The sequence below is a fragment of the Erinaceus europaeus genome, chromosome 4, assembly GCF_950295315.1.
Source record: "Erinaceus europaeus chromosome 4, mEriEur2.1, whole genome shotgun sequence".
In the NCBI taxonomy this organism is placed as follows: Eukaryota; Metazoa; Chordata; class Mammalia; order Eulipotyphla; family Erinaceidae; genus Erinaceus; species Erinaceus europaeus.
In genome coordinates, this window is record NC_080165.1 from 71,270,530 (window position 1) to 71,290,093 (window position 19,564).

Below are 19,564 nucleotides of genomic sequence, written 5' to 3' on the forward strand. Positions count from 1 at the left end.
TCATCACAGACCCCTGCAAGCGTCAACCCGGCTTTGACCTAGCACGTTATGATTGGGCCCTCCTCAATCGCTATCGAACAGGCCATGGCCGGTGCGCCTCTATGTTCCACCGCTGGGGAGCCAGAGACGACCCAAACTGCCCCTGTGGCTCCAGACAGACTATGACCCACATAGTCAACGACTGCCACCTCTCCAGATTCAAAGGAGGTCTCGAAACTTTACATCAGGCTCAACCTGACGCTGTTGACTGGCTACGGAAGGGCAAACGCTAGAAGAAGAATAGTCATGACACTGATGCTTTAGAAACCATGAATTGCAGGCTCTGGAAAATGAAGTGTCAGAAAGGGGCCAGGGAGGAGGGAAGGAATGTTAGGCAAGAAGAGAGAAGGTACAGCTGATAATGAGAACAGCACTAGAATGTTGATGGTAGGTGTGGTGAAACTAAAGGGGGAAAAAAGAAGGAGGAGGAGCTGGTAAGATAGTAGGTTCAATTCCTTGCTATACTGCATGGGACTACTATGACACTAGTGGAAGCTTTGGTGTGTGGTCTCTTGCTCCACTTCTATCTGAAAAAAAAAAAATTAGGCTGGAGCAGTGATGCACTGGTTATGACCAAAAAATAAACATGAGTTGAATATATAACATTGATCTCAAACCTGATTAACAGTACAATGTAAAGAAGGAAGGGAGGAAGGGAAAAAAATCTATCAATAAATAAATCTTGAATGGGAGTGGGATGGGGGAAGAGAAATGCAAGAAGATTTAGCCGGTCACAATAATGCTCAAATGTAAATGTGAATGTAAAAACACAGGTTGTGGGAGTCGGGTGGTAGCGCAGCGGGTTAAGCGCAGGTGGCGCAAAGCACAAGGACCGGCATAAGGATCCCGGTTCGAGCCCCGGCTCCCCACCTGCAGGGGAGTCGCTTCACAGGCAGTGAAGCAGGTCTGCAGGTGTCTCTTTCTCTCCTCCTCTCAGTCTTCCCCTCCTCTCTCCATTTCTCTCTGTCCTATCCAACAATGACAACAACAACAATAATAAACTACAACAATAAAACAAGGGCAACAAAAGGGAATTAAAAAAAAAAAAACACAGGTTGTCAGATTGGTTGGGAAAAGACTGGTCTTCATGAAACATTTTAAATATAAATCAAACAGAGCAAAGAATAGAAAATGATGCATTGTACAAACAGAAAGTTGGAATGCTTATAGTAATATAAGCTAAATTAGTCTCTCCAGAACTTCCTGAGATAGGAATATCTCACAATAATAAAGGAATCAATTTATCATGAGAAGAGGAAAAGGGAAAATTCTATGCAATAAGACTTCCTTTCAAAATTCATTATGTGTAAATTCTAATATCCCAAACTCAGGCAGGATATTTGAGATCTGCTTCCTCCACTACTAAGTCATACAAGTTACTTGCAAAAGTCCTTGTTAAATCAGGGGGATGAATGGTCCCTTAGAGCTCTTGTAGTTCCATGACTCTCAGTCCCTTATCTACCACCACCCCCTTAGTTAAGAAATAGGACTATAGCATAGATAATTTTAAAAAAAATTAAAAGAGCTAGGATTTCCTAGAAATAAGTTTCTTATATCTTATTTAGGAAACACTGAAATTCAATCATATTTTTAATTTTTATACTTCTGCTTTCACACCTAACTTACCCTTTCTGGAGTACATATACCCTCTTACTTGCTCAGTAGTGCAAAAATACATAAAATCACAATATTATCTGTGGGTAATGTGTCTATAACTAGTTTGTGTTTATTCAAGGAAAAGCTGTTTTTCCAAGGATTTGTCATTCCTTAACCACCACCCACCACCCCCAACCTGACTGCTTTAGAAATCTCAAACAGGCAGGGCTTTAGGTAGGTGGGATGAGAGGAGCTGAGATGATTAGGCAGAAGTCAATGTGTGAACTTGTATTAATTTTTCACCGAGTCCTTATATATTTCATGAAAAAAAAAACACTACAGAATATCTCAGCTCCTTTTGTTTGAGTACACATTACCTCTAAACTACTACTTATCACCTAGCACTGTAGTAAGTACAGTGTGAACAATTCAGACTTGTTCTTGTATAATGCCCTCACCACTACAGATTTGACACAGTTCTTTTCAAGGGTTGTATGGCCAACATTTCACCTAAGAAAATGTGTGTTTTCTTGTTACTATAGATCTTAAGATGCTCAACTCCAAAATATGCTTGTGCTCTGTTACTAGAAAGAAAACAAACATTGCTCCATCTACTTGAATTTTAATGATTAAGTGATTCAGAGTTCAAACAATCATGTGATTATAGAGCAAAAAAAGAACAATTCTGAGAGTGTCCAGTCTCTTCTAATCAGGCCAGTGCTGGACTACCTAGGAGAGAGGGGCATGTTTATGGTATCTTCTTACTATAAAAGCATAAAATGACTAGTAAGGAAATAAAAGTAATGGGATTTTATTCATTACAGAAAAGAAGCAGTGTTTAGAATGAATCTCTCAGTATTTCAATCTCTTTTGGAAAGAAAAGTAAAATGAAAACTCACATTCTTAGGAAATACATGTGACAGAATGCCCAAAGATGTGCCCTGCCTTTGGACATATATCTTTTCAAACTTCAGTGTACAAAGGTAGATTATACTTAAATGAATTTCACTTACATTTTGCTCCCCCAGTTTAAAGATAGCTGTCTTTCTTACTCAGGGATTATTACAGATTTCATTCATTTACCAGTGAATATTGAGTATTCTAATGACATGGGCACAAAAATTGTTTTTCAATTAAATTATAAGACATAGTTATTATTAAAGTGCAAGTCACATAAAAGTACCCACTAGGAGAGTAAAGTGCATTATATAAGGTACTTTATATAGTGCAAAGTTGCTAAATATATACATTATATGAGCTAAATCCAAATACAGCAGAATCTTATCCAATCCTAAGCTAAAAAGAATAGTAGAACATAGTTCCACAGGTTCAATCCTTTGTAGGTATGTGCATTTTGGCCCACCTATGTGTATATGTTAGACTGTGCTTACATGTATATAACTGCTGAGTGGTCTGTGCAAACATCTAAAACTGGCTTCTAAGAATTTGAAACCTTTAAACACTAGCATCATTACAAATCTCCCCTTCAAAGTAACATTAGGCTTGCAATAATGGTTGAGCTATTTCAGACTGCATATCTGAAAAGGCAGGTATCTGACTGCGAATTAAATGTTTAATTGAAATTACAAAAAACACAATAACTATAATGCTCCCTAGAGAGATTCCTAGGAAATAAGCATATGGCTGGCCTTGCTCATATTCTCTTGATTTGCTGGTGTCACGGAACACTGTGGTACTCTGTGTATAAGAAACTGCCCTCAGAGTTGCCGAACTTAGCAGATCCTGGACGTTCCTGAGTGACCCATTGTGTGGCGGGGCAGTGATATTGAGGAGGTGGCACAGCAGTGGGTACAGATCTGTGGAATTCATGACTTCTTTTGTGAAATTCTTTCTGAAGGCAGGACCGTGGGCTAAAAATATTGGATGCATTTCTGCAAAGGCATTATCATAGCCATGGTTGCCTACTGTAAAGATAAAAATACAAGAATAAGTTAGCTAGATGGTATAAACATGGAAATATCTGGTTGTATCATCAAATGAGAGTTAAATTCAAGTTTAAATATAATCTTTTACAAACAAACTCTAGTACTGCCAAAGATCACAAATCTTCCACACAGACTTGCACCACCATATGTAATGGAATGGAGATTCTGGGCCTGGCCGTGGCACACCTGGCTAAGTATTACCATGCTTCAGGATCCGGGTTCAGGCCCTCATTTCCCACTTGCAGTGGGAAAGCTTCATGAGTGGTGAAGCAGTGCTGCAGACACTGATTGGTGTCTCTCTGCCTCTCTCAATTTCTCTCCTGTCAAAAAATAATAAAGTTTAAAATTGCATAAATATCAAAAACTAGTTGAAAAGGCTAAAAAAAAGTTGAGTTACAACTGGGGAAAATGAAAGTGATTTAAGGTGGAAAATGAAAGTGATTTAGGACAGGTGAACTAATAATATTCAACAAATAATTATTTCTTCCAAGTACTGTTCTAAAGGCAAAAGTTGCTCTTCATCATGAGGATTATATTTACCTAAGAAAAAATGGAAAAATCCAGTAAGTAAAGAAAATGAAACAGCATCACCAAAATCAACCCCCTAACTAGGGCTATAATCTACTATTGAAAACCAAAGGGTTGAAAAGGTAGTAAAACCTTGACTTTGATGGTTTGGATCCAGATCCAAGGCTAAGTGGCACTGTGAGTTCTAGTATATATACAAGTAAAGTAAAAAATTTAGATGTCTTCTGACTTATCACTTGACACAAAATTAAAGGATGGAAAATCCTTCATAAAACCTGCATTTTAAAAGTTTGTATGCCTAGCATATACTATGCTGAGCTACTGCCAACAAAGATAGCAACTAATAGGTTTTATTTTAAAGGTGGTGACAAAATAAATTCAGTTATAAATAAAAGTTGAAATTACTTATAAATAAAAGTTGAAATAAAATAAAAGTTGAAACTACTTATGAAATAAAAATACAATAAAACATAATAAAAATATAATTAAAAAGCTGAAACTACTTATGAAATAAAAATATAAAACTGGGGAGTCAGGCGATAGCACAGCGGGTTAAGCGCACGTGGTGCGAAGCGCAAAGACCGGAGGAAGGATCCTGGTTCAGGCCCCTAGTTGGCTCCACACCTGCAGGGGAGTCGCTTCACAGGCAGTGAAGCAGGTCTGCAGGTGTCTATCTTTCTCTCCCCCCCTCTGTCTTCCCCTCCTCTCTCCATTTCTCTCTGTCCTATCTAACAACAATAATAACTACAACAATAAAAGGCAACAAGGGCAACAAAAGGGGAAATAAATATAAAAAAATTTAAAGAAATATAAAACTGGCAAAATAATTATAAATTTGTTCTCTTCTTCAAGAACACAACAGTTATAGTTAGCAGCATAGGAAATTTTATAAGCTTGGTCTGTTGAGTTTGAGAGAAGTAAATGTCACTTTTAAGAGGTTACCTCTTTTTATGAACATATCCTTATTTTGCTATTAGTCAAGGGTAATTTTTATTTGCTATTAATAGAAGATATTTTGCTATAATAAAGGATCCCTATTTTGCTATTAATATGTGAAACTAGCTGTCTATCTTAGCCATAGCTAATTGTTGTATTATCCATAACTTCCACTGTAGCAAATATATAGAAAGAAAAACTATACCATACTCACACAGAAAGTCATCTGACTTATTCCGTAAAATATACCATCCCTCATCAGCCACTGCTATGATTGGCTGAATTCGACTGTTGTATTTATAATGCCATCGTTCTGGAATCTCTTCTTTTTTATAAACAGTAAGATTAGGGTGTGCATGAACTAGCGCTTCATAGACTTCCTCAAATTTCCCTATAAGAAAGGAAGGAAAAAATTTAAAAGGAAGTATAATCAAAACGCAGCAATCAAAGAACAGCCATGAGTAACTGAGGTCAATTAATGTTTCCATAATGTCTTAATGAAATAAAAATCCAGTCAGCGAAACATTATGGGATGTAGAGAGGCAGGTTGTAGTGCATCCATCTGAGCACACGTTACCATGTTCAAGTCCTCAGTCCCCACCTGCAGGGGGAAAGCTTCGTAAGCAGTAAAAACAGTGCTGCTGATGTCTCTTTTTATTCTCTGCCTTCCTTCTCAATTTCCCTCTGTCCCTATTGAATAAATAACAAAATAAATTATTGAAAAAGAATATATGTGCTTAAAAATAAAATATAGCCATACACTTTAAAATTCCAATTCTCTTTGAAGAATCTCGCACCCCCCCTTATGTGGTGTCTGGGAACTCATGTCTGTATGATATTACTACTCTTGGGCCAATTTTTTTCATTATTTTTATTATAGAGGCCAAGAAAAGATAGGAGAGGGGAAAGATCAACATTCAACTCTTCACAAAGAATGTAGCTGAGGAAAGAATCTTGGGATGGGGAATAGGGGTAAATAAACAAATAATCTTTGTTGTAAGCAAATTTACCTTATAGTATTGAGAGTGTTTTATAGAACCAGACATTTCTAATTGAAATACAGACACACACACACACACACACACACACACACACCACTAAGTAAAATAACTCACTGCATTGAAGTAACTTCCAGCAGTACAGAGCAAAGCGCAAGGACCGGCAAAAGGATCCTGGTTCGAGCACCTGGCTCCCCACCTGCAGGGGAGTCGCTTCACAGGCTGTGAAGCAGGTCTGCAAGTGTCTATCTTTCTCTCCCCGTCTCTGTCTTCCCCTCCTCTCTCCATTTCTCTCTGTCCTTGCAACAACGACAACAACAATAATAACCACAATAAAAAACAAGGGCAACAAAAGGGAATAATAAAAAATATTTAAAAAAAAAATTCTCCCTCAAGTGAAGGCACATAGAGACCTAGCCTCAGCCAACCACTCTTTCAGACATACTTTCTTTTGTTATTTTTATTAATAATCGAATATAATAGTTCACATGATTATATGAGTACAACGATACAGTTTCATACCATACATACCAAAATTCTGTGCCCCACCCCCAACAATAACTACCACAGTCCTCACAAAGTCAGACTTACCTTCTCTGGGCAAGATGGCTGCTACTGGAGACTGATCAATCAGGGTGTAGAGGTCTTTATCCAGATATAGGTCAAGTTCTATTATCCTGTCCTCAGAACACTGGGTCATTCCATGATCGCTTGTGATGATTAGGTTCACAACATTCCACAACTTTGCCTTTTTCAGCATATCTATGAGATATCCTAGCTTGCTGTCAATGTCTGAAATGACAGGTTCCATAAGTGGACTGTCAGGTCCCAAATGGTGGCCCATGTCATCAGGGTCTTCCCAATAGAGAAGACCAAGATTTATGGGCTCTTTCAATGTAAACCACTCAATAATTTTGGCAACTCTATCTTCAAATGAGATGGACTCATTATAAGGCATGTAGTATGAAGGAAAACTTTTATGTATCTGTACATCTGCTCCAGGCCACATAGCTGCACCAGTAGTATGGCCTGCCTTCTGATTTGTGATCCATATTGGCATTGCTTCATCCCAAAACTCAGAATCATAAACATTCATGTGATCCAAGGAAAAAGATTTGTTCAGAATAGGGTCAAACATTTCATTGGCAACAATCCCATGACTTTCTGCAAAGAGGCCAGTTATCAAAGTATAGTGGTTAGGGTAAGTCTTTGTAATAAAAATATTATTGACTTGCTTCACATGAACACCATATTTCATAATATAATGAAAATGAGGTGTTGGGACTCTATATAAGTAATCCCAACGGAATCCATCAAATGAAACCAGTAGGACTTTTTGCCGGTCTGGTTGGAGAGAAAATGTAATTGAAGATGTTATTGCAACAAGTACGAAGGACATCCAGAGAAGCTTTGAAGTCATTTTCAAAGTACCTGATCAGTTCAGTGTAAGATAATCTGTACAAAAAATATATAGACGTTAACAACAACAAAATCATTTTATATACTTTACCTAAGACTGAAAATAACAGCCTTTAGTAATAATCTCAGCTATATCATAAATCATTACTTGGGAAGATTATGTTACAGAACTCCATCTTAAATATCTGAGAAAGCTAAGAAGTCTGGTTGTGGCTTTAAGACATTTCTACTTTCCAAGAATTTATCAAAAACATTCTTCAAAGGGACTATTACTTACTTATTAGGCAAATGGTGTTGCTTTACCATTGGTTTATAGTACTATATCATTCCAAGAGTATAGGCTTATGCCTTCTTATGCGTATAGCACTCAATGCATGCACCAATAAACTTTGTGTCACTTATCAAAAAGCCCCTCTACCCCTTCATCCCCTTCCTACCTTTTGTCTCCATAGTTTGTGTTAATTTTTTTTCTTTTTGCCAATTTGTTTGCTCCAGTTATTTATGTCAAAGAGCCATTAGAACAAACTCTCCAAATATATATTTTTTTAAGTTTTATTTATTTCCTTTTGTTGCCCTTGTTGCTTTTTTATCGTTGTAGTTATTATTGTTGTAGTTATTGTTGTTGTAATTGTTGTTGTAGTTATTGTTGTCGTTGGATAGGACAGAGAGAAACAGAGAGAGGAGGGGAAGACAAAGAAGAGGAGAGAAAGACAGACACCTGCAGACCTGCTTCACTGCCTGTGAAGCGACTCCCCTGCAGGTGGGGACCAAATATAATTTTTAAAGGACATATAAATGTATATAACCTTTTCCAGAAGTTTTTTCAGGGGGACCTAGACTTCCAGTCAGAAGTGTTCATATAATTCAATACCTGTGAATATATTTATCATTATGGCTAGGCCAGTTATCAGAACAAAGCAACAAGAAAGTACTTACTAGCAAATCCAAAAATAAAGATGTTTAATGTGACCTGCCAAGGAAGTGATTCAGGGATGAATGGGCTCCAGGATTTGAGGTTTCAGGTTTGATCCCTGTACCACAAATGCCTGAGTAGTATTCTGGTCTACCTTAGTGTTTCTCAATAAAAAAAAAAAAAAAGAAGACGAAGAAGAAACCTTAATTAGCAGACAACAAAGAAGATTATATACCTTTACTTTTTTTTTTTTTTTACAATTTTTAATCTTTATTTATTTGATAGACACAGCCAGAAGTTTTCCCGCTGCAGATGGGGACCGGGTCTTGAATCTGGGTCCTTGCGCAGTGCAACATGTGCGCTCAACCAGGTGTGCCACCACCTGGCCCCATACTTTTACTTTTTTAAAGCCAAAGACTTATGCGTGGCTCATCAGGTCAGAGCTGTTATTAGAGAGAAACAAATATATAAACTTGGTTTCTTGAAGTGACAAGATTCTGTGACATTCAAATTTATTTATGAGGTGTAATCTGCCTTCAGTTAATAATAACAGCAAAGTTTTATTTAAAATACTTGGACTCTGAACTAAGTGAAAAAAAAAAAGAAACATAATTCTAGATTTTGATGTTGACCTTCCTAATGTTAAAATCTGTCAACATTTAATCTTATCATTGTTGTGTTTTCAAAGGTAATTCCCAGGATTAAATGTTCTCTCTGAATCTGGGTTTTGTTGTTGTTAACTGCATGCATTATTACTAAGGAAAAAAAAAAAAGCTTAATTCTACTTAAAGTTAGTATGAGGTTTCACTGTCCCCTGATCAACTAGGAATAGCAAAGAGGATCACCTGAGTATGCAACAAGACAAGACAAGGATTATTTCAGGAACCCACAAAGTCACAGGTGAGTGCAAAAACCTGTGGCTGATGGACAGAGAGGGGCCTGAGGAGAGATTCCTGGGTCTAAAAGCCCATATCTACTCCGGAATGGCTGGTAATAGTCTGACAGTTTGCCAGTTGAGGCAAATGATGCCTCAGCTGATGAATGCTAAAATATTGAACAAAATTCTAGTCAACAATTAGCAGTATATTAAAAAAGATTGATCATCATGACCAAGTGGGGTTTATCCCAGGGATGCAAGGTTGGTTTAATATACATAAATCAATCAATGTGATCCACCACATCAATAAAAGCAAAACCAAAAACCACATGATTATATCAATAAATACAGAGAAAGCTTTTGACAAAATCCAACATCCCTTTATGATCAAAACACTACAAAAAATGGGAATAGATTGGAAATTCCTCAAGATAGTGGAGTCCATATATAGCAGACCTACAGCCAACATCATACTCAATGGTGAAACACTGGAAGCATTTCCCCTCAGATCAGGTACTAAACAGGGCTGCCCACTATCACCATTACTATTCAACATAGTGTTGGAAGTTCTTGCCATAGCAATCAGGCAGGAGCATGGAATTAAAGGGACACAGATTGGAAGACAAGAAGTCAAACTCTCCCTATTTGCAGATGACATGATAGTATACACAGGAAAACCTAAGGAATCCAGCAAGAAGCTTTTGGAAATCATCAGACAATACAGTAAGGTGTCTGGCTACAAAGTTAACATACAAAGTGAGCACCATTCCTCTATGCAAACACTAAGCAGAAGAAGAAATCCAGAAATCATTCTTTTTACTACAGCAACAAAAACAATAAAATATCTAGGAATAAACCTAATAAAAGAAGTGAAAGACTTATATACTGAAAATTATGACTCAGTACTTAAGGAAATAGAAAAAGAGACAAAGAAGTGGAAATATATTCCATGTTCATGGGTTGGTAGAACTAACATCATCAAAATGAATATACTACCTAGGGCCATATACAAATTTAATGCAATCCCCATCAAGATCCCAACCAATTTTTTTTTTTAGGAGAATAGAACAAATGCTACAAGTGTTTATCTTGGAACCAAAAAAGACCTAGAATCACCAAAACAATCTTGAGAAGAAAGAACAGAACTGGAGGCATCATACTCCCAGATCTCAAACTATATTGTAGGGCCATTGTAATCAAAATTGGTTGGTATTGGAACATAAGTGGACATACTGACCAGTGAAATAGAATTGAGAGCCCAGAAGTAAGCCCCCACACCTATGGACATCTAATCTTTGACAAAGGTGCCCAGATTATTAAATGCGGGAAGGGGAGTCTCTTCAGTAAATGGTATTGGAAAAACTGGGTTGAAATATGCAGAAGAATGAAACTGAACCACTATATTTCACCAAACACAAAAGTAAATTCCAAGTGGATAAAGGACTTAGATGTTAGATCAAAAACTATCAGATACTTAGAGGAAAATATTGGTAGAACTCTTTCCCATCTAAATTTTAAAGTCATTTTCAGTGAAATGAATCCAATTACAAAGAAGGCTAGAACAAATATAAGCCAATGAGACTATATCAAATTAAAGAGCTTCTGCATAGCAAAAGAAACCACAAAATGGGAGTAGATCTTTACATGCCATACATCAAACAAAAAGCTAATAACCAAAATATATAAAGAGCTTTCCAAACTCAACAAGAAAACAAATAACCCCATCCAAAAATGAGGAGAGAACATGGACAGAATATTCACCACAGAAGATATTCAAAAGGCTGAAAAACACTTGAAAAAATGCTCCAAGTCATTAGCAGAGAAATGCAAATAAAGACAACAATACCAACTCACTCCTGTGAGAACATCATACATCTCCTGTCATACATCAGAAAACGTAGCAGCAGCAAATGTTGGAGAGGTTGTGGGGTCAAAGGAACCCTCCTGCACTGCTGGTGGGAATGTCAACTGGTCCAACCTCTTTGGAGAAGAGTCTGGTGAACTCTCAGAAGGCTAGAAATGGACCTACCCTATGACCCTGCAATTCCTCTCCTGGGGACATACCCTAAGAAACCCAACACACCCATCCAAAAAGATTTGTGTATACCTATGTTTATAGCAGCCTAATTTGTAATAGCCAAAACCTGGAAGCAACCCAGGTATCCAACAACAGATGAGTAGCTGAGCAAGTTGTGGTATATATACACAATGGAATACTATTCAGCCATTAAAAACGGTGATTTCACCGTTTTCAGCCCATTTTGATTGGAGCTTGAAGAAATCATCAGAAACAGAAGGATGAATATGGGATGATCTCACGCTCAGGCAGAAGTTGAAAAACAAGATCAGAAGAGAAAACACAAGTAGAACCTGAACTGGAATTGGCGTATTGCACCAATATTGTGGGGTGGGGAGGAGGTTTCAACATGATGGCCGAGGAGGACCTAGTGGAAGTTGTATTGTTATGTGGAAAACTGGGAGTTGCTATGCATGTTCAGACTATTGTATTTTGCTATTGATTGTAAACAACACCTCAATAAAGAAATTTTAAAAAAAGGAAGTATGAGCTGATCTGGACAAACCATATGTAAATTATCAGTTCTAATTTCACTTGCAAATCAAGGAAGGGTCTTCTATTCTTCCCTTTCCCTGTTCATTCTTCCATAGAATTATTTATAAACCCACCAAAACAAGGGTCTAACCAAACTTTGAACCAATAAATCTTTTGAATTTGGTTTCTAACTTCCTAATTTGAATATACTTAAGATATTTAAAAAGGATAGGCTGTCATTTACTGTCTTACTATAGGTGTGGGTAAATAAAAAAACTGTTTTGCATGATTGCTATGAAAGGCAAACCCTGTCTTAACTATGTGCATTGAGTTGAGAGCAATAATTCTATTTTGCTTTTTAACCTGGATTTCACTATATTTCAAAGACAAACTGAAATCATTTTAGGTTATTGGCCTCCAGACAAACAGAGTTTGCAAATTATTTCTTTAATGGCAATATTTCCAACCTTAGAAAGAAGATTAAAAGTGAGTTCCATACTGATACCTATTTTGGAGAAATATGCAAAAAAAATATCCTGTGACAACAAAAAATCCTGTAAATCAACATTTCCTCAACGAAGTGATACTGAAATTGGAGGGTGGAGGAGAGTTTCAGGAATCCTGGAGCTGGTATAGCAGGTGGGGGACTGGACTTGCACACTTGAGGTTTTGATTTCCAACCCATACATAATGTATGTCAGATAATGTTCTCATTCCCTCTCCTCTTATAAATAAATGAACAAATACTTATTTTTAAAAGTTCCAACAAGGAAATGCAAATATATTACTAACATATTTGATTGCCTTTCTCATTCTCCTTCACCTTCCTAAAAAAAACCCAGAATGAGCCAAATATAATTTAAGGCTAAATATTCAACTATATGAAACATTGTTTTCTTCTATCTTAGTAAATTTATTCAGTCGCTGTGGCTATGTATGCAGGAAAGAACTGCTTTCCTGAAGCAAAGGAAAACAAATAAAGGTCAAGTGTTGTTTAAAGCTCAGGAATGTTTGGTAAAAAGAACTAACATCATCATAGCGATGACATAGAATGATAATAATCAAGTGGGGTTGAAAGAAAGCTCATATGCACGAAGTGCTGCACTACACAGTGGGATCCTTAATCCTGGGTTTAAATTTCACTGGGCTGCTTTCCAGTTTCTCCTCCCCTCCAGCCCTTCACCCACAGACAACACTAGAAATCTGAAGAGAAGAGGGTGCCAATGAAGAATTGGAGGAGTGGTTGAGTTATGTAGGGAACAGAGGTCTAGAAGGTGATGCAATACCCCATCTCTACTGTGATTCCATCCTACTCACTGGGACCAATAGGGTCGCAGGGTAAGAAGCCAATTCATACAACACCCCCCCCCCCACACACACACACCTTGAGTCCCTCAGATGCGTGTGTGTGGGCGCGCACCATTGTGCGTGTGTGGTTTGGAGAACCTGCAATGTGGGTTTCCAGGAGACAAGTCACCCACTCCCTTGACTCTTACCCCCTCAGCGATCTCGTCAGTCACATCAGCCTGCGGCTTGAGGCAAAAAAAAAAAAAAAAGAGGGCCTGTAAGGTACTACGTTCCCGTAGACCTGGGGCAATAGCGGCTTCAGTGGCGCCAGCGGCGCCCCTAGAACCCGCAGCAGCACACCTGCACAGACCTCTGCGCAGAGCACCTGACCAACAACGCCTCCAGGGCACAGGCCCCGCCTCTTAGTTCCTATTGGCTACGGAAGGATTATTATTGCTGTGCTGGTTGCCAAATGAGAGCACTGTTCCTGAGAGTAGCTGCGCCACCTGCCAATCAATGAGGACAGATGCAGCCTGAGTTTGCAGAGTGAAGGGGGCGGGAGCACGTAGGAGCAAAGGACAGGCGGAGACTCCTTTAGACTCCTGGGTTCAGAAAGGCCAAAGCTGCTAATATTAGATGCCTAGCGCTTACCTGAGTCCTCTCTGCCTGATCACAGAAGCTTTCTGCTGTGTGCCTTTTCTAGACAGGCAGATGTACGATGTAGGGAGATTAAGAGCGCCATCGCAGTTGTGTGTGTACTTCAGTACTCATTGCTTTTGTTTACAACAAAACAGCAACAAAAACTTCATATTCTTGTCTGACGGCTCATCTCAAGATTTTTTTGTTCAATTTCCTGTGACAAATTGGGGGTTGCAATGCTTTAAGCTTTATTCTAAAGAACCTCTGAACTCAAGAGGGGGTCAGTTGAACAGTGTTTTTTTTTTTTTTTTCTTTTTCTTCTTTTTCTAGTATTTGTGGACCAGGTTGTTGCAATATTAGTTCTCTGAGGGATCTGCACTATACTTAGTGTGACAGCTGAGTGTGTGCAAATGAAACGAAGTCAGGATCCAGTTAATTTATACAAGAAGGTGCTGTACATCCTCTTTGAAAGCTGCACCTTAGCTCCAATCTTGTTCCCAAAGATGTAGTAGAGCTTTGTATTTCAGGTTGGATTTCTCTTTCAAATAGTCTGCTGGTCTGTTAGTGGGCTGAGTCTGGCACTGTGGTGTGAAGTACTTTTTTCAAGATTTCTTGTAATTGACAGTACAAATGCTACTGTAGGAGACGGGAGAGTTGATCTAGTCTTTATAGCTTGCCAGTTTGGTTTCAACTGTATTTACCAATAGTTATAATAGGGATATTTCATGTCCTCCTGAAATATCTATCAATTCCCAGGCTTAGCTCGTTTCTTCTTTCTCTTCTTCTTTTCATTTGATAGTACAGACAGAAATTAAGAGGGGAAAGGGACATAGAGAGGGAGAAAGAAAGACACCACAGACCTGCTTCATAGCTCATGAAGCATCTCACCTGCAGGTGGGGGGCGAGGGATCTGACCTGGGTCCTTGAGCTTATCTTTGTGCTTAGTACTATATGCATTTAACCCGCTGCGCCACCATTTGGTCCCCAACTCGGTTGTTTTAATTGTGTCTCTTATGAGCAAAGAAAATGGAGCTAGAAAAATGACATAGCAGTCTATGCAAGGTATGGGAATACAAACAGACAAATCAGCACCACTCTATCACATGTGGTACCAAGGGTTGAACTCAGGACTCTTGTATGTTAAAGTGTGAGATCTACCTTTGAGTCATCTCCCCAGTCATTAGGCCCAATTCTTGATCACCCTGCAATAGGAAAGAATTGTCTAGTTGTTACAACTTAAGTTTCAATATCTAATGGGCTTATGAAACCAAAAATAGGTGACTGGGCCATGGTGCCCCCAGTTGAGCATACACATCACCATGATCAGGGATCCAGGTTAAAGCACCCATTCCCTACCTGCAGAAGGAAAGCTTCATGAGCAGTGAAGCAGGTCTACAAATATCTTTCTTTCTCCCTCTCTATCTTCCCCTCCTGTCTCTGTTTTTTTTTTTCTGTCCTATCAAATAAAATACAAAAAAACAAATAAATAAAAAGAAAAAAATGGTTGCCAGAGCATTGTTTTCTAGTGCCAGTCCCAAGCACCAACAATATTTCTAGTGAGAAAAGAAAAAAGAAGGGGGAAAAAAAGACCCAATAACAAATCCTGTTTGAAGTTCATATTCACTCTCTGCAATACTGGAACTATGAGATGAATATAAACCTTTTTGCTGGCATTTAATTAAATGAAACAAACTGTGTAGTCGTCGCTATTTTTTTTCTTTTTTTCTTTTTTTATTAAAGAAAGGATTAATTAACAAAACCATAGGGTAGGAGGGGTACAACTCCACACAATTTCTACCGCCCAATCTCCATATCCCACCCCCTCCCCCGATAGCTTTCCCATTCTCTATCCCTCTGGGAGCATGGACCCAGGGTCATTGTGGGTTGCAGAAGGTAGAAGGTCTGGCTTCTGTAATTGCTTCCTCGCTGAACATGGGCGTTGACTGGTCGGTCCATACTCCCAGTCTGCCTCTCTCTTTCCCTAGTAGGATGGGTCTCTGGGGAAGCTGAGCTCCAGGACACATTGGTGGTGTCTTCAATCCAGGGAAGTCTGGTCGGCATCCTGATGACACCTGGAACCTGGTGACTGAAAAGAGAGTTAACATACAAAGCCAAACAAATTGTTGAGCAATCATGGACCCAAAGCTTGGAAAAGTGGAGAGGAAGTATTAGGGAGGTACTCACTGCAAACTCTAGTTAAAATAGTCGTCGCTATTTTAACTAATGGTTTAGAGGGCCAGTTCCTACTTGAATGACTCCTGCATCATGCCTTCCTAAAGGACATATGCACATACTTTCCTATAACCTTTTACTTGTAGTAACTAGTAATTTAATTGTGTGGTTTCCACACATTAGATGGGGATTAAGAGGGAAGCTGGTGGGTCTGGGTGGTGGCACAACTGGGTGAGCACACACGTTGCTATGCTCAAAGACCCTTGTTCAAGCCCTTGGTTCCCACTGCATAGAGCTTCTTGAATGGTGATGCAGTGTTAGAGATCTCCCTCTGTCTCTCACTCACTGTTTCTCTCTCTCTCTCTCTCTTTTTCCTTCTCTATTTCCCATTTTCTCCCTCAATTTCTGTCTCTATTCAAAATAAATAAATAAAATATTTTAAAAAGAGGGAGGCTGTTTTTGTAATTAGTCAGACTTAGTGACAGTAAGGTTGTACAGGCTGTTCCAAATTCCCATAGCTCTATCCTTTGAAACTAACCAAACATGGAACTAGGTGGTTCAATTACTTAAGTGCTTGTCCTCTCAAAACAGGCCAACCCTATGTTCTTCCAGAACAGCTAAATAACAATTTATTCTGATCAGAGATCAGGGGTAGTGAAAATGTCTTTTGTATGGGTCATTGAACATTGTTGGACTCTGTTCAATAAAAGTCTGCCTTGCTTTGCAAACTTTTTTTTTTCTTTCTTTTTGCCATCCTGGTTACCATGACTTACATACTTCACAAAGCATAATCACCAACAGATCTATCCATTTTTTCCCAAAGGACAAACTTAGAGAACATTTTTGTAAGTCAAATATAACCCTTTAAATGTCTTTTTCATTACTGTATTTTGCAAATTGTATTTATACAAGCTGCCACCAAGCGTGTGGCTTACAATAGAAATGTATTTCACAATTTTGGAGAATAGAAATTTGAAATAAGGATGTTGACATGGCCATAATCTTTCCACAATATCTGAGGAATAATCCTTTCTTGTATCTTTTAGCTTTTAGTGGTTTCTTGTGTTCCTCAGCTCATTACAGCATAGCTCCAATCACTGTCTGAATCAGCACTTAATGTACTGCTTCTGTCTTCACGTGGCCTTCTCATAAGGACACCCTACTCACTCAAGCTCAGGTCCACTTAAATCCATTTGACTTCATCTAAACTAATTATCTTCAATCCTATCCCCACCTCAAAAAAAAAACCATTCTGAGACTTTAACAAAATGTGGGAAAAAATGGGGTTTGGGGGTGGACACTACTTAGCCCATTATAGATATATAGCAGAATGTTAAGTTTATAGTTAAACTCATATAAATAGGAATTATTATTAAAATGAATCAAAGACAATTGACTACACCTAGTGCTGATAAGGATGCAAAGCAACTGCAACAATCATACATTGCTGGCAGGAGTGATACAGTCACTTTAGAAGACCATTTTGAAGTTTTTATAAAGTTAAATATGCAATTAGGATCATACACCCCAGGAATTCTACTCCCAGGCATTTAGTCAAGAGAGATGAAGAAGACATCCAGTCAAACATCTACAGACAATTTTTGTAGCAGTTTCCTTCATAGCTACTACAGGATAGAGACTATTTAAATGCTCTCCAACTGTGAAAAAATAAACAAATCATATATTCACATGTGGGATATTATTCAACAATAAGAAGGGATGAATTGCTGGTAAATGCAGCATCATGAATGAATAATTTTCTAAGTGGAAACAGCCAGATACATATGGCTGTAGACATTTATATTACCTTTGAGAAATGACAAAGTGTGTGGTCCAGAGGTGGCATGGTGGATAAAGCACTGGATTCTCAACCATGAGATCCCAAGGTCGATCCCCAGTAGCACATGTACCAGAGTGCTGTCCTATCATTCTCATGAATAAATAAATAAGTTATGAGAAAAAAAGAAATGACAAAGTGATGAAGATGAAAATCAGGTTGGTGGTTTCAAGGGGTGAAAGTGAGGAAAGGGGATTTGTTAAAATGTAGCACAGAGTGATATGAGATTTTTACAGCAGCTTCTACATGACTACCTAAATTTGTCAGAATTCAGAACTATATATACCTGAAAATATTTAATTTTACTGTTTCTAAGTCATAAAGTTATAAGTCTATATATGTTGTAAATCAATATACAGTGGCAACAAAATTAAGCACTGCTCTCTGGTCAGGTCTCCAAAAGTTCAATAATTTGTCCTTGTGATATTTGATTTTTTTTTTCATTAACCAGAGCACTACTGAGCTCTGGCTTATAGCAATGCCAAGAATTGAACCTGAGACTTAAGAGTTTCAGCCTTGAGAGTATTTTTTTTTATTTCCCTGGCCCTGGTGTTTGACATTTAAGTGTATTTTGAAATGTCCCTTGTGTGTAGCAGAACATATTAGTTTACTCTGTAAGAACTTAGTATAAGAACTTGCAAAGGCAGAGTTGGTTTAATATACATAAATCAGTCAGCATGATCTACCACATCAAAAAGCAAGATTAAAAACCCACATAATTATATCAATAAATGCAGAGAAAGCCATGACAAAATCCAACATCCCTTTATGATAAAAACACCACAAAAAGTGAGAATAGGTGGGAAATTCCTCAAGATAGTGGAGTCCATATACAGCAAACCTACAGCCAACATCATACTCAATGGTGAAACACTGGAAGCATTTCCCCTCAGATCAGGTACTAGACAGGGCTGCCCACTATCACCATTACTATTCTACATAGTGTTGGAAGTTCTTGCCATAGCAATCAGGCAGGAGCATGGAATTAAAGGCATACAGATTGGAAGAGAAGAAGTCAAACTCTCCCTATTTGCAAATGACATGACAGAATACATAGAAAAAACTAAGGAATCTAGCAAGAAGCTTTTGGATATCATCAAGCATCACAGTAAGGTGTCAGGCTAAAAACTTAACATATAAAAGTCAGTGACATTCCTTTATTCAAACACTAAGTTAGAAGAAGATGAAATCCAGAAATCAATTTCTTTTATTATAGCAACAACAACAAAAAAATAAAAGATCTAGGAATAAACCTAATGAAAGAAGTGAGAGACTTGTATACCGAAAATTATGAGTCACTACTCAAGGAAATTGAAAAAGACACAAAGAAGTGGAAAGATATTCCATGTTCATGGGTTGGAAGAACTAACATCATCAAAATGAATATAATACCCAGAGACATACACAAATTCAGTGCAATCCTCATTAAGATCCCAACCAATGTTTTTTTAGAAGAATAGAACAAATGCTACAAATGTTTATCTGGAACCAGAAAAGACCTAAAATTGCCAAAATAAACTTGAGAAGAAAGAACAGAACTGGAGGCACCACACTCCCAGATCACAAATTGTATTATAGGGCCATTGTAATCAAACTGCTTGGTACTGAAACATGAATAGACACACTGACCAGTGGAATAGAATTGAGAGCCCAGAAGTAAGCCCGCACATCTATGGACATCCAGTCTTTGATAAAGGTGCCCAGACTATTAAATGGGGGAAAGTAGAGTCTCTTCAACAAATGGTGTTGGAAAAAATGGGTTGAAATATGCAGAAGAATGAAACTGAACCACTATATTTTATCAAACACACAAGTGAATTCCATTC

The 19,564-nt window shown here is 38.1% G+C and overlaps 1 protein-coding gene across 2 annotated transcripts; it reads right to left on the bottom strand.

The window, feature by feature from the left end:
- Positions 1–2,430: 2,430 nt before the first annotated feature.
- ENPP5 (ectonucleotide pyrophosphatase/phosphodiesterase family member 5) lies at positions 2,431–13,469 on the bottom strand. Of its 2 annotated transcripts, none has more exons than XM_007537125.3 (4): positions 13,300–13,461; positions 6,635–7,498; positions 5,260–5,436; positions 2,431–3,560 (listed from the first exon to the last, which is right to left on the bottom strand). In XM_007537125.3, exons 2-4 carry the CDS (start codon positions 7,461–7,463, stop codon positions 3,133–3,135), a joined length of 1,434 nt encoding a protein of 477 aa, XP_007537187.1. In that variant the 5' UTR covers positions 7,464–7,498; positions 13,300–13,461; the 3' UTR covers positions 2,431–3,132. The 2 variants fall into 2 exon arrangements, with proteins under 2 accessions (XP_007537187.1, XP_060045898.1); XM_060189915.1 differs by lacking the exon at positions 2,431–3,560 and adding an exon at positions 4,027–4,121 and having other exon boundaries at positions 13,300–13,469.
- Between the last annotated feature and the right edge of the window lie 6,095 nt (positions 13,470–19,564).